Genomic DNA, 12,500 nt, shown 5'->3' on the forward strand with positions numbered 1-12,500 from the left:
GAGTGTGTGTGTGTGTGTGTGTGTGTGTGTGTGTGTGTGTGTGTGTGTGTGTGTGTGTGTGCGGGGAGAGTGTAGAGGAGTGTGTGTGTGTGTGTGTGTGTGTGTGTGTGTGTGTGCGGGGAGAGTGTGTGTTGGCGGTTGGTGTGGTGGGACATGAGAACATTGTCTCTGCCTCCCGCATGAACAGTGCTATAAATGTTTTCATGAATAATCTTGATAAAGTGAATAAACTGATCCAGAAAGGAATTGTTGTTAATAATGAGTGTGTACTGGTTTCTCCACTCAGTTCTCCTGAAAAAAAAGGTGTTGCTGTCAAATATCCCTTCTTTTATTAGTGATGAAGCGATTGTGAAAGAGCTGTCTCGGTATGAAGAAAATCTCCCCCATGAAGAAGATCCCCCTCAGCTGTAAGTCCCCACTAGTTAAACACTTGGTGTCTTTTAGGAGGATGGTGTTTATAGTTCTGAATGAAGGTGTTGAGGAACTAAACATGGTCTTTAAGTTCAGGATTGATGGGTTTGACTACAACATCTTTGTTTCCACTGATTAATTTTTGATTCAGAAATTAAATGTTTTAAATGTGGTCAGTTTGGGCATCTTGTTTGCGCCTGTCCTGAAAGACAGAGTGACCCCGGTGTCTCCAAGCGACTGGGGCAGGAAGCAGCTGAACCTGCTGGAGTCGTTCCCCTGCGGCTTCAGCTTGGCCTGCTGCTGAAAGGCGTAACTGCTGCTGCACCAGGGCCTAGGCAGCGTGAGCCCCAAGCTCAGACTGTAGACCAGAGGTCCATTAATGACAGGACCACCCCAGAGGCTGAACCGGGCACAGAAAATCCCCGCTCAGCTGAACTGGACCAGGAGAAGCCCTGCTCAGCTAAACCGGGCCTGGAGAGGCCTTGCGAAACCGAAAAAGTCACGTTGGACTCTGGAGCAGTGCTGGAGCTGCCTGCGCTGGGAGACGTGGAGATGGAAGATGAGCCCCAGTTCAAAGTGCTGACTAAAAGGAAGAAGCGAGGCAGGGGACAAGAGAAGAGAAAAAAAGAAAAGAAGAAAAGAAGGAGCTTTTATAGATCAGGAAATTTTAAGATTAAAAAAGATGATAATGAAGGTCAATAGGGAGAACTTTGATGAAGACTGATGAAGTGTGCGGTGTTTTATTTTTAGTGCTTTTAGAATTTGTTTGTTTTACTTTTATTGAATTTTTATTGAACAAGATTCAAGTTGCGAGTTTTAATCTAAATGGAGCAAGGGATTATGGAAAGAGAGCAAAGCTTTATGAGTTTATGAGAAACATGGTGATGTGGTCATACTGCAGGAGACCCACAGTGACATCAGTAACACTGCTGACTGGGTGAAGGAGTCTGACGGGTTGGTGATTTTAAGTCACAACACGTCACTTAGTGGTGCTGCTGCCCTGCTTTTTACTCACAATTTTATTCCTGTTTTAAACAGGAGGCTTTTAAAAGTGAATGTTTTGATGAGAATGAGGTTTTAGTGTTTATCTGTATTAGTGTGTTATCTGGACGCTTCCACCAGTGCAGTGGAGAGAATGAAGTCTTTACACAAACTCAACAATGTTATTTGAAACTGCAGCACTGCAGAGTTTGTAGTTTTGGGAGGAGATTTTAATTGCACAGCAGAAAATAAATACAGAAATCATGCAGAACCTTATGCAGCTTCCTGTAAATGTCTGTGGGAGATGGTGGAGACCCACGATCTCTGTGAGATATGGAGAAATTTAAATGAGAAACAGAGACAGTACACGTGAGCCCACAGCATAGACAACACGCTCTCTCTGGAGAGATTAGATCAGTTTTATGGTTTTAAGCATCAACTGACTTATTTTACAAGATGTTCTATTTTTCCAGTAGGCATCTCAGATCACTGCATGGTTCAGTGCACCATCAGTAAAAAGAACATAAAACCTAAGAGCAGCTACTGGTGTTTTAACACCACACTTTTAGAAGATGCTGATTTTTGAGAGTCTTTTATTTTTTTCTGAAATTGTTTTAAACTGGAGAAGCAGATTTTAACTCTCTACAGCAGTGTTGGGATGCAACCAAAGCACAAGTCAAAGAATTTTGTCAACAGTACACTCTCAATGTCACAAGAGACATTGCCAGATCTCTGAAAGCTCTGGAGAGAGAGACAGTGAACTCCAGCATTTGGAGGCCACAGGAAATCGAGGGCATATTAAAGCCCTCAAAAGCAAAAACGTCAAAATGAACGACCTGCTGGACACTACAGCACAGAGGACGCTGGTCCACTCACGTATCACTGAGATGGATGCTCCTTCTAAGTTCTTCTTCAGTTTAGAACAAAAGAATGGACAGAAAAGATTAACACATTCTGTGCAAACAGAATCAGGGGATCTCGTGTCAGAGCCTTCTGAAATTCAACAGCAGACAGTCAGCTTCTACTCAAAGCTGTATCGCAGTGATAGGTCAGGGGCACAGTTAGTGGAGGAGAGCTTCCTTAAAGACCTTCCAAAGCTCACAGAGTCAGTGGCCAAGGAGTTGGACCGGGAGCTGACACTGGCTGAGCTTCAGATGGCTCTCCAGGGCATGGAGAACGGGCAGGCGCCAGGTATAGACGGTCTCCCAGTGGAGTTTTTCAAGGCATTGTGTGCAGTAACAGGGCAGGATGTGCTGGAGGTCCTACAGGACAGTGTCAGAGGTGGTCAGCTTCCAATGAGCTGCAGGAGAGCCGTCCTGACCATGCTGCCAAAAAAGGGAGACCTGACCCCACCGAAGAACTGGCGCCCAGTGTCACTACTGTGCACTGACTGCAAGCTGCTGTCAAAAACATTAGCATCGAGACTGATGAAGGTGATGGAGCAGATCATTCACTATGACCAGACGTACTGTGCATAACATAACATATACCTAATTTGTGACATTCTAAAAGTGAAGCCATTTTAGTAGGGGAGTGGGGAGGTGGGCAACCGTCACTGCCAGGAGGCTTAGCATGGAAAAGAGGTGGTTTTAAATACTTGGGTGTCTACCTGGGGAGCAATGTCTTTTTACATAATAACTGGGAAGGTTCTGTAGAGCATGTGAAAGGCAGACTGAACAGGTGGAGACGGTTGGTCCCAAAGATGTCCTACAGGGGGCAAACGTTGGTCATCAACAACCTCGCCACATCGTCCCTCTGGCACAAGCTAGCCTGCGTTGATCCTCCACCGAACCTGCTGGCGAACATCCAGGCCCTGCTGGTGGATTTCTTATGGGACAATCTACACTGGATTCCTCAGAGTGTTCTCCATCTGCCGAGAGAGGAAGGAGGGCACGGGCTGGTCCAGCTGTCCAGCAGAGCTGCAGCATTCTGCCTCCAGTTCATCCAGAAGATCCTCACTGGACCCAGAGACTTAGTATGGAGAGCAGCAGCCAGTGGATTATTACGCACAGTTGAAGGACTGGGGCTGGACAGAGCCTTGTTTTTAATGGACAAAAAAATGCTGGACATTTCTGGATTGCCAATGTTTTACCGTGGACTTAAAATGTGGAACGTTTTTAAAAAACAGAACAAAGGCTGTCGAACACTTCAGCTGGAGGAGCCTTTGATTTTTCCGGCTCAGGTATATTGCCATCTTTGCTTGACCGAGGATACAGTGAACCAGTTGGCACCTGAACCTGTGTTTCAGGAGCACATGTTAACGTTCAAAATCGATGGGTTTGACTATGTTATCTACGTGTCAACCGACTTCATGAAGTGCTTCGGCTGCAGGAAAAGTGGACTCCTAGTGCGAGCGAGCGGAGTGTTTTCCCCATGCTGTGAAAAAGTCAACTGAAGTGACAAGCACTAAAACTAACCCAGTATCCAGCGAGAAGGTGATCAGCACTGGTGCACTGAGAGCAATGGGCAGGCTGAAATCAATGCTCACGACAGTAACACAGAGCTCGACACTGATGATGTAATGAATAATATACAGGAAATCACTACCGGTGACAAACATACTGATAGTGACACTGTAATTTACGTTTTTAAACATCATGTAAACATTTTAAAGAGTTGTTCTCTTAGACCACAGTTTGGTTTCCTGCATAGCAGTTTTAAAATCTATTAAGCCAAAGAGTAAACACTGGCACTTTAACACAGCTCTTTTACACAACAAACATTTTACTGATATTTTTACCTTTTTTTAAGAAAAAGTTTAAAGAAGAAAAGAAAAACTTCACATCCTTACAGCATTGGTGGGACCTGGTCACAGTACTCACAAAAACCTATGCCAACAGTACACTGCAAATGTCACAAGGGAGTTGTCTCAGTCAATAAAACAATTCAAATCATGGAACTTTTACAGCCAACAGGAGAACAGGACCATAGTCAGAACCTCACAGCTAAAAAACAAGTACAAGGTACAACAAAATGTATGCACCATCTAAGTTCTTTTTTAACCTTAAAAGAAAGAATGGTCAGAAACATTTTATCCACTTCCTGCGATCCGAGACTGGGGACATTTTATCTGAACCCACAGAAATACGCAAGAGAACAGTTTTACACCAGCGAGTTCAAAGTGGACCAAGTCACAGAGCAGGTCTTCCTTGGAGGACTGCCCAAAGTCCCTGAACATCTGGATGCAGCACTCAGTGGAGCAATAATTCAGAAGCGCTTTTTAAAGCACTACAATGTACGGAGAGTGGAAAGGCACCGGGTATAGATGGACTTCCAGCAGAGTTCTTGAAGTGCTTCTGGGCTATTGTGGTGGAAGAGTTGCTGGAAGTACTTAACAATTGTCTAACTGGAGGGTCACTTCCACTGAGTTGCAGGAGGGCAGTCCTCACTCTACTCCCAAAAAAAATAGATCTAACAGGCATAAAAAACTGGAGACCTGTGTCCCTATTATGCAGAAACTATAAACTGCTCTCTAAAGTTTTAGCCACCAAACTGGGAAGTGTTCTGGAAGAAAAAATTCATTCTGACCAGACATACTGTGTACCTGGGAAGTCAATATTTGAAAACATCCCTGGTTGTGGGACCACCTTACATTTGTCAGCATACACTGACGGCATGGCAGTAATTATAGACCAACGGAACGACATCGACACACTACACAGAATCTTCAGAGACTTTGGCTAAATATCCTTAGCCAAAATTAGCTGAAAAAAAGCGAGGCCCTTTTAGTTGGGTGTTGGTCATTTAGGGTCCCCATACTCGCAGGGGTAAATACCTAGGAGTTTACCTAGGAGAAGAGTCCTACATGCAAAAAACTGTGAGGAGACAGTTTGGAGAATAAAAGGTCACTTAGATAAATGGAAGTGGCTGCTACCCAAGATGCCCTACAGGGGACGCATGCTAATTATTAAAAACCTGGCAGCCTCCCTTTGGAACAAAGAAGCACGTATAGACCCACCGGTAACATTTTTATCTAGAATTCAGTCGATGCTTTTAGACTTTTTCTGGAACAAGTTACACTGTGTGCCCCAAAGTGTCTTATACCTACCCAAAGATAAATGTGGGCAGGCCGTAGTGCACCTACAGAGCAGAACCACTGCTTTTTGTTTACAGATTTTACAGAGGTTTTTATGCGGTTCAGTGTCTTTAAGTTGGAAAAGTGTGACCAATTTTTTGGAAATCTGGGACTTGATAAACCTTTTTTTTTTAATAGACCCTCAAAAACTGAACACTTTGGGACTACCTGTTTTTTATCACAATCTTTTTAAAGCGTGGAGACTTTTTAAGACAGGGAGAGCAACAGGCACAAACCAGCTACACTGGCTACTTCAGAAGCCCCTCATCTATGGAGCTCGTTTGCAGGCAGTGCCCTCACCCAGACTTTACTAGAGGTCTGGTCTCATCACGCTGGGACACCTGGTGGACCTGGCTGGACCAAAGCTCAAGAACACTAGTGGAGTAGCTGCCCGACTGGCACGGCTACTTCAGAGGTGGAACTCTGCTCTCTCACCAGAGGAACAACGAATGTTAGTGGAGCACTTTGGAGGAACTGAACAGCCGGATGAGGAGGACTCTTTTCCTGAGCTTTCTCTGTCTTCAGACTTTTTAGAATGTAAGAATGTCACAATATGGATGTTTACATGGTCTCTGGGAAAATGTCTTATAAAGCCTGTGCTAAGGTTTTTAATAAGAAAAGTTTTAATGGTAAAGTGGACACAGTGGAGCTCTGTCCTCGGGCCGGGGGAGGAGGAGCGGCCACAGTGGAGAACACTTTACAAGCCACCATAAACAAAAGGACTGGAGATATACAAAGGAGAATCCTGCACGGAATCATTGCTGTAAATGCTTTTATCTCAGTTCTGTGTTCAGGGACAGGTCATTAGTGTCCCTTCTGTCTCCAGAGAGAGACAATATTTCACACTTTTACTCAGTGTCTCAGACTAAAACCCATTTTTACCCTTTTGCAGCATATGTAACAAATCCTTCTCAGTCCAAACCTTCATCCTGGGTGTAAAATACAGAGAAGGCAAGCAGAGTGTCAGCTCTTAAACTTCATTGTGGGTCAGGCAAAGATGTGCATCTACATCAGACAAAAAAAACCAAATAGAACAAAGAAGCAGAAATGACGCAAAAATGGTGATAAGAGCAATGATGAAGTCCAGGATTCAAGTGGACTTTCACTTTTAGAAGAAAACAGACAAACTAATGATGTTTGAGAAAATCTGCTGCCACAATGATGCACTTTGCTCTGTTGTCGATGATAAACGTGAAATTAGTTTTTACGGTATTTTTACAATTCATTAACTTTTTTATCTGTTTATTTCTTTAAGTCATGTTACTTAAATTTAATCTTTATTCGGTCACTAAAAATTATTATTTTTTTTTATCAAATTAATCTCTCTCTCTCTCTCTCTCTCTCTCTCTCTCTCTCTCTCTCTCTCTCTCACTCTCTCTCTCTCTCTCTCTTTCCTCCTCTCTTTTTTGCACACACACACACACACACACACACACACACACACACACACACACACACACACACACCTGGTGGTGGTGTGTGTGTGTGTGTGTGTGTGTGTGTGTGTGTGTGTGTGTGTGCGTCTATATTTACACACTGCTCTTGTTTTCCTTTGCATACTGCAGTAAAAAAATTACGATCAACATCATTTTTAAATAATTTATATATATATATATATATATATATATATATATATATATATATATATATATATATATATATATATATATATATATTTTTTTTTTTCAATGTTAAAAATGTCTGTAATTTTAAGTAAAATTAAGTATCACATGTACATAAGTATTCGGACCTTTAGCAGGCCGTTCGATTCAGCAAGTCCTTCTCTTCTGGTCCAAACTTTTATGAGTTTAAGACTGTTTTAACATTTATTTTGTCCATGAATATGTAATAAATTATAATTATATTATGTAATTATTATAAATAATATGTTTATGTTAAAGTTTCTATCCAATCAGATTTCAGCTGTCACATCATGTATTGCTGTAAGGGTTGTTTAAATCTGTTGCTTTTACCAATCAGATTTTAACTCTCCAAAGCTTGCTAGAAGGTATTAAGTCACGTCAGCGTCCTGTGATTGGACGGTCAGCGAGCGCATTAGTCTGAGCTCGCAAACCGCATCTGTAGCAACCTGCCCAATCTCAAATCTATTCATGTAGATTTAATCGCTGTTTTTTTTATTCTACAATGACTAACATAATCATAACATCTAAGGGAGTTTTTCCTTGCCACAGTCGCCACGGCTGCTCATCAGGGACAAATTCACACCATTCACCTTCACTGTTGATTTGTGTAAAGCTGCTTTGAGACAATGTCTGTTGTGAAAAGCGCTATACAAATAAACTTGACTTGACTTGACTGACAGAGGAGAAGAAACTGATTTGGTCGCAGTTGCACTTACAAGTCGAACTTTTCAAGAAAAGCTGGACATCATGATGAAAGGTCACCAAAACAGTTTACAACAGTTGTTTAGCTTTGCAAAGAATTGTTTATACTTTTGTGTTTCATATCCTATAGAATTAGCACAAAAAAACCCACAATTTGCATTTATTTAAAATCCCCAGAAAAAACGTAACGCACTGAAGAAACGCAGGAAACCCCTGGGTGATGTGATGAGGTGAATATCGATGCTTCTACTGGAGATGATGTATGTGGAGGTGCAGTTGTGGCTCCAGTGAAAGGAGACATGTTCACTGTGTTTCTTGCTTTAGTGATGACGTTCATGTTCTACTGCATTCATGTTCTATATATATATATATATATATATATATATATATATATATATATATATATATATGTGTGTGTGTGTGTGTGTGTGTGTGTGTGTGTGTGTGTGTGTGTGTGTGTGTGTGCTTTCAGAACATCCCATTCCACATTTAGTCCACATTTGCTGTTATAATAACCTTCACTGTTTTGGCAAGATTTTCCACTAGCTATTGGAGTGTGCTTGTGGAGATTTGTGAGATTTTGATCTCCAGGTACTGATGTAGGTGAGAAGGTGAGGATGTCTGAGGTCCAGTTAGTGTTCACATTTATACCAAAGGTGTTCAATAGGGTTTTAGAGCTCTACAGCAGGAGATCTTACACTCCATTCCAATTACAGAAGATCTTCAAGGACCTGGATTTGTGCACAGAGGCGTTGTCATGGTGGAAAAGGTTTGGGTCTTCTAGTTATGTGAGTGTAGGAAAAATGACAACATAATTCACAATTGTGTGCCATTTTTTTGTATAATATTTAGTAAAAAAAAAAAAATGTATAATAATAAAAAAACAATAGAATAAAATAAAATAAACCCAAACAGAGGCCAAACAGGATACGATCCAAAACCTTTATTTGTTAAACTCTCCATTCGTGTCTGTTTGGTGAAATAAGATACAGCTCTTCTGTTTGAACATCTATTAATTACTAAATAATAATAATAATAATAACAATAAAAATGTCAAATAAATAAATGGCAAGCGCTGGCATTAATAATGATCAGTTCTCTGGAAGTTATAAAAGCAGCAGCGAGTTCTGTATGCGAACGCCTCGAAAATCATCACATAGCAGATAGAGGAAAAAAATTATATTATGAAGTTTTTTTTTGTAACTTGTATGTGTTGACTATACTGTTTTATAATTTTATGACCTCTTTTGTGTTTTATTTGTGTATTTATTTTATTACAAAAGACAAAAAACACAATTGTAGGGCATTCACAAAAAAACCCTCCAAGCGGCCGAGTTAAATTTCTCCTCGTAATATCTTCTATACATTATATTACACTATTAACATTTGTTCTCTCATGTATTTTTTCTCTCGTCTACCCATTGGGTAGGATATGTGCATAATATTTTCAAGTTATATATTTTTATACAGCACAGTACGAATAAACAAAGTCAGACTTGTGAAAAAAGCACCGTAGGAAGTGAGGCACAACAAAGGTGAGGGGGGGGGGGGGAATGCTGGGTTTGATTTTTGTTTTGTTTTGAGGGAGGTTCAGGGTGGTTGTGTTTGTGGTGGGGGGGGGGGGTAAAGGGGTTTTTATTTTTGGAAAGGAGCAAAGTCAAGAGGGTTGTGAGGTGTATGTACAGGGTTGGGGGGGTGGGATCAAAGGGGTGTTTTTGGAGGATCACGGTAAAAGCTAAAGTGTTATGTTTAAGGGCATGGGGCAGATAAGTTTGGGTGGGGAGTGTCCGATGAATTCAGGGGGTATGGGGAAGGTTGGGTCAAGGGGGTTATGCTTGTAAGGGGACTCGAGGAGTATAGGGATGTTTGGGTGTGGTGTTTAGAAGGTTTGTGGGTGTGGGGTCAAAGGAGCTTGTTTGTGGAGGAGTCAGGAGGTATTGGAATGTTTGAGTCGATGAGTCAAGGGGGTTGTGTTTGTGGGGGGTGTGGTCAAGGGTTTTTGTGTAGGAGTCAGGAGGTATGGGAATGCTTGAGTCGATTAGTCAAGGGGTTTGTGTTTGTGGGGGGTGTGGTCAGGGGTTTTTGTGAAGGAGTAAGAGGGTATGGGGATGTTTGGGTAGGGGAGGTCAAGGGGGTTGTTTGTGGGTTGTTGGGATCAAGGGGGTTTGATTTGTGAGAGAGTTGAGGGGTTTAAGGTGTTTTAGTAAGGGGGTTGTGTAGCAGGAGGGGTCAAAAGGGTTGTGTTTGCTGGGGAGTTGTGGTGGTGGATGGGTTTGGGTAAGAGGTGGGGGATTAGTTGGAGAAATCAAGGGGTTTTAATTTGTGGAAGGGTCAAAGGTGTTTTATTTGTGAGGGAGTTGAGGGGTACCTGGCAATTGGGTAAGGGGGTCAAGGGGGTTGTGTTTGTGGAAGGGTCAAAGGGGTTTTATTTGTAAGGGAGTTGAGAGGTACCTGGTATTTGGGTAAGGGGGTCAAGTGGGTTGTGTTTGTGCGGGAGTCAAAAGGTTGTGTTTTTTGGGGGTTGGCATGGTGAGTGGAGCAATAGTTGGAGAGATAACGGGGGTTGTATTTGTGGAAGTTTGAGGTCAAGGGGGTTTATTTATCGAGGGAGTGGAAGGCTATGGGGTGTTTGAGTAAGGGGGGGGGTCAAGGTAATTGTGTTTGTTGGAGGCAGAGTTGGGGGGTTGTTGGTAGTTGAAGGAATCAAGGGGGTTGCGGTTAAGAGGGGTAGATGGGCTTGGGGGTCAGAGTGCAAAGTGAAAAAGTTCCTATTTCTGTTTTAACACAATTTTTTAGGCACCGAATCTTCTCAGAGGAACATGCAGCAAAACAAAAAATTACAAGTAAAAAGTAAAAAAAAAAATTACAGCCACTCTGAGGTTTTTAAGAGCGGGGATTAAACAGCGATACACACACGAGAAGAAAATAAATGTAAAAAGATTAAACGTGTGAAAAAAGAACGTGTAAAAATGAAGTATGAGTGAACGTGAGGAGATGGAGAGCAGCATTAGCATTTTGCATTAGAAACCAAGTTAGCATTAGAATAGCAGCAGCAGGACCTTTCTTTGTTTCTCACACACACCGGATGAGTACATCTTGCTTTTTTTTTTTTTTTAAATAACACGCTTGGTTTGAAACGTTGTCAGTCCCGTAGCAGCTCAACTCATCTGATATCAATTCTTTTATTAGCTATTTTTCCTCAGATTATTTGTCGCTAGCTGGGTAGCGCTCCACATCTACTGGTTTTATTGATAAATATAAAACAATACTTGTTTTCCGAACATGATGTATCTTCTTAACAAACTTTGCTAACTTCTAGCATAACAGGTAACATCTACGCTGGATAATAAACTAGTAGCCTTAAAGCGCTGCTTCAATTAGCTTAGTTAAAGTTGTGTTTGGTGACAAACAGCATTTTTCGGCTAAACATGCTATGGAACAAATGTGGATAAAAATCTAGCAGTCACATGACTAGCTAGCCAGGTAGATCTCAATCTCTACGTAGTATTTAGTAGAACAAGTTAACGTTACTGGAACAATTTTAGGTCACTGAAAAGTTTTCTCATTGTTATTTTTGGTTCCCTGAAGTATATATATTTTTTGCCTTCTAACTCTAACGTTCCTATGATGTTTCATTTTGTATTACTGGACATCACGGATGTTTTTAGAACATTAAAGGAGAATTTTTCAAGTAGTTATATAATTTATATAAATGTGTCATCTTAACTCTAGATCTAGGACAAAATGGCCAACATTTAGGCATCACAGGTAACAAAATAAAACTGAGTTTTCTATTAGAGGAATACTTTCTAACTTGAACTTGAGTTTGAAACTAAGAACTACAAAAAAAACAACCAGCGTTTGTAAAGCAAGAAGCGTAGAAAATCAGCTAGCGAATGAGACGCATTTGATTTAGCGGACGTGCATAAGACTACGTTTTCCATGATTCCCTTGTATCTGGACCATGCTGAAGCAAGCGAGTTTTAAAGTGCTATTTTGATAGGATGGAAGGATGAAAGGCTGACGTTCAACAAGAGAAAAACTAAACGATTTAAACAAACGCCTTTGTTTTTTGTTTTAAGTGCCATCTTGTGGGTTAGTAGTGGATTATTTGTTTAAAGGCTGGATCAGATGTGAAAAAGTGAAATGGGAGACAAAACATAAGACAAAAATTAATATGGCTTTAAAAAAAAAGGGAAAAGAAAAGTATTTAGTGCAATGTATACTTTTTTTTTCTGCATTTTGATGACATCACTGAGATTTAAATCACAATGACATAAATCATGGCACTCGGATTTGGATAGGGTAAGAACGTAGGAAAAAAATTTGTTGTACGTGAACCAAAAAAGGAGAAAAAATAAACAAAATCCTATATCCGGCACAGTTCCTTGAACGAAAGAAACGTACTTAAATAAAAGAAAGCATTAAAAAAAGCGTGAAAGGAGAAGTTGCAAAAGAGCCTGAACATCCACACGAGGCCCACAGGTTGTAGCAAAAAAATTTAAAATTAAAAAAAAAAGTATAAAAAAAAAGTGATATTCACTTAAGCTTGGTTCCTCGATTCTCTGGATTACTAAATTGTGCAAGGGACTGAGTGCTTGGAGGGAATCCACGGCCTCTTTCGCATATTAATGAACAGGGTCAAAAGAGCACAGCCCCTCCCACTCTGTGCTTATCAGTCAAGTTGG

At 41.0% G+C, this 12,500-nt stretch overlaps 1 protein-coding gene across 1 annotated transcript in view; it reads right to left on the bottom strand.

Moving 5' to 3' along the window:
* Positions 1-8,740: 8,740 nt before the first annotated feature.
* The window catches only part of ldlrad4a (low density lipoprotein receptor class A domain containing 4a), a 22,284-nt gene continuing 18,524 nt past the window's right edge, over positions 8,741-12,500 (bottom strand). The window contains exon 4 of the mRNA XM_083524611.1: positions 8,741-12,500. This exon is cut by the window's right edge and continues 501 nt beyond it. Coding sequence (XP_083380737.1) covers positions 12,492-12,500 — 9 coding nt within the window. The 3' untranslated portion in view covers positions 8,741-12,491.

Source organism: Silurus aristotelis (assembly GCF_946808225.1).
Source record: "Silurus aristotelis genome assembly, chromosome: 21".
NCBI lineage: Eukaryota > Metazoa > Chordata > Actinopteri > Siluriformes > Siluridae > Silurus > Silurus aristotelis.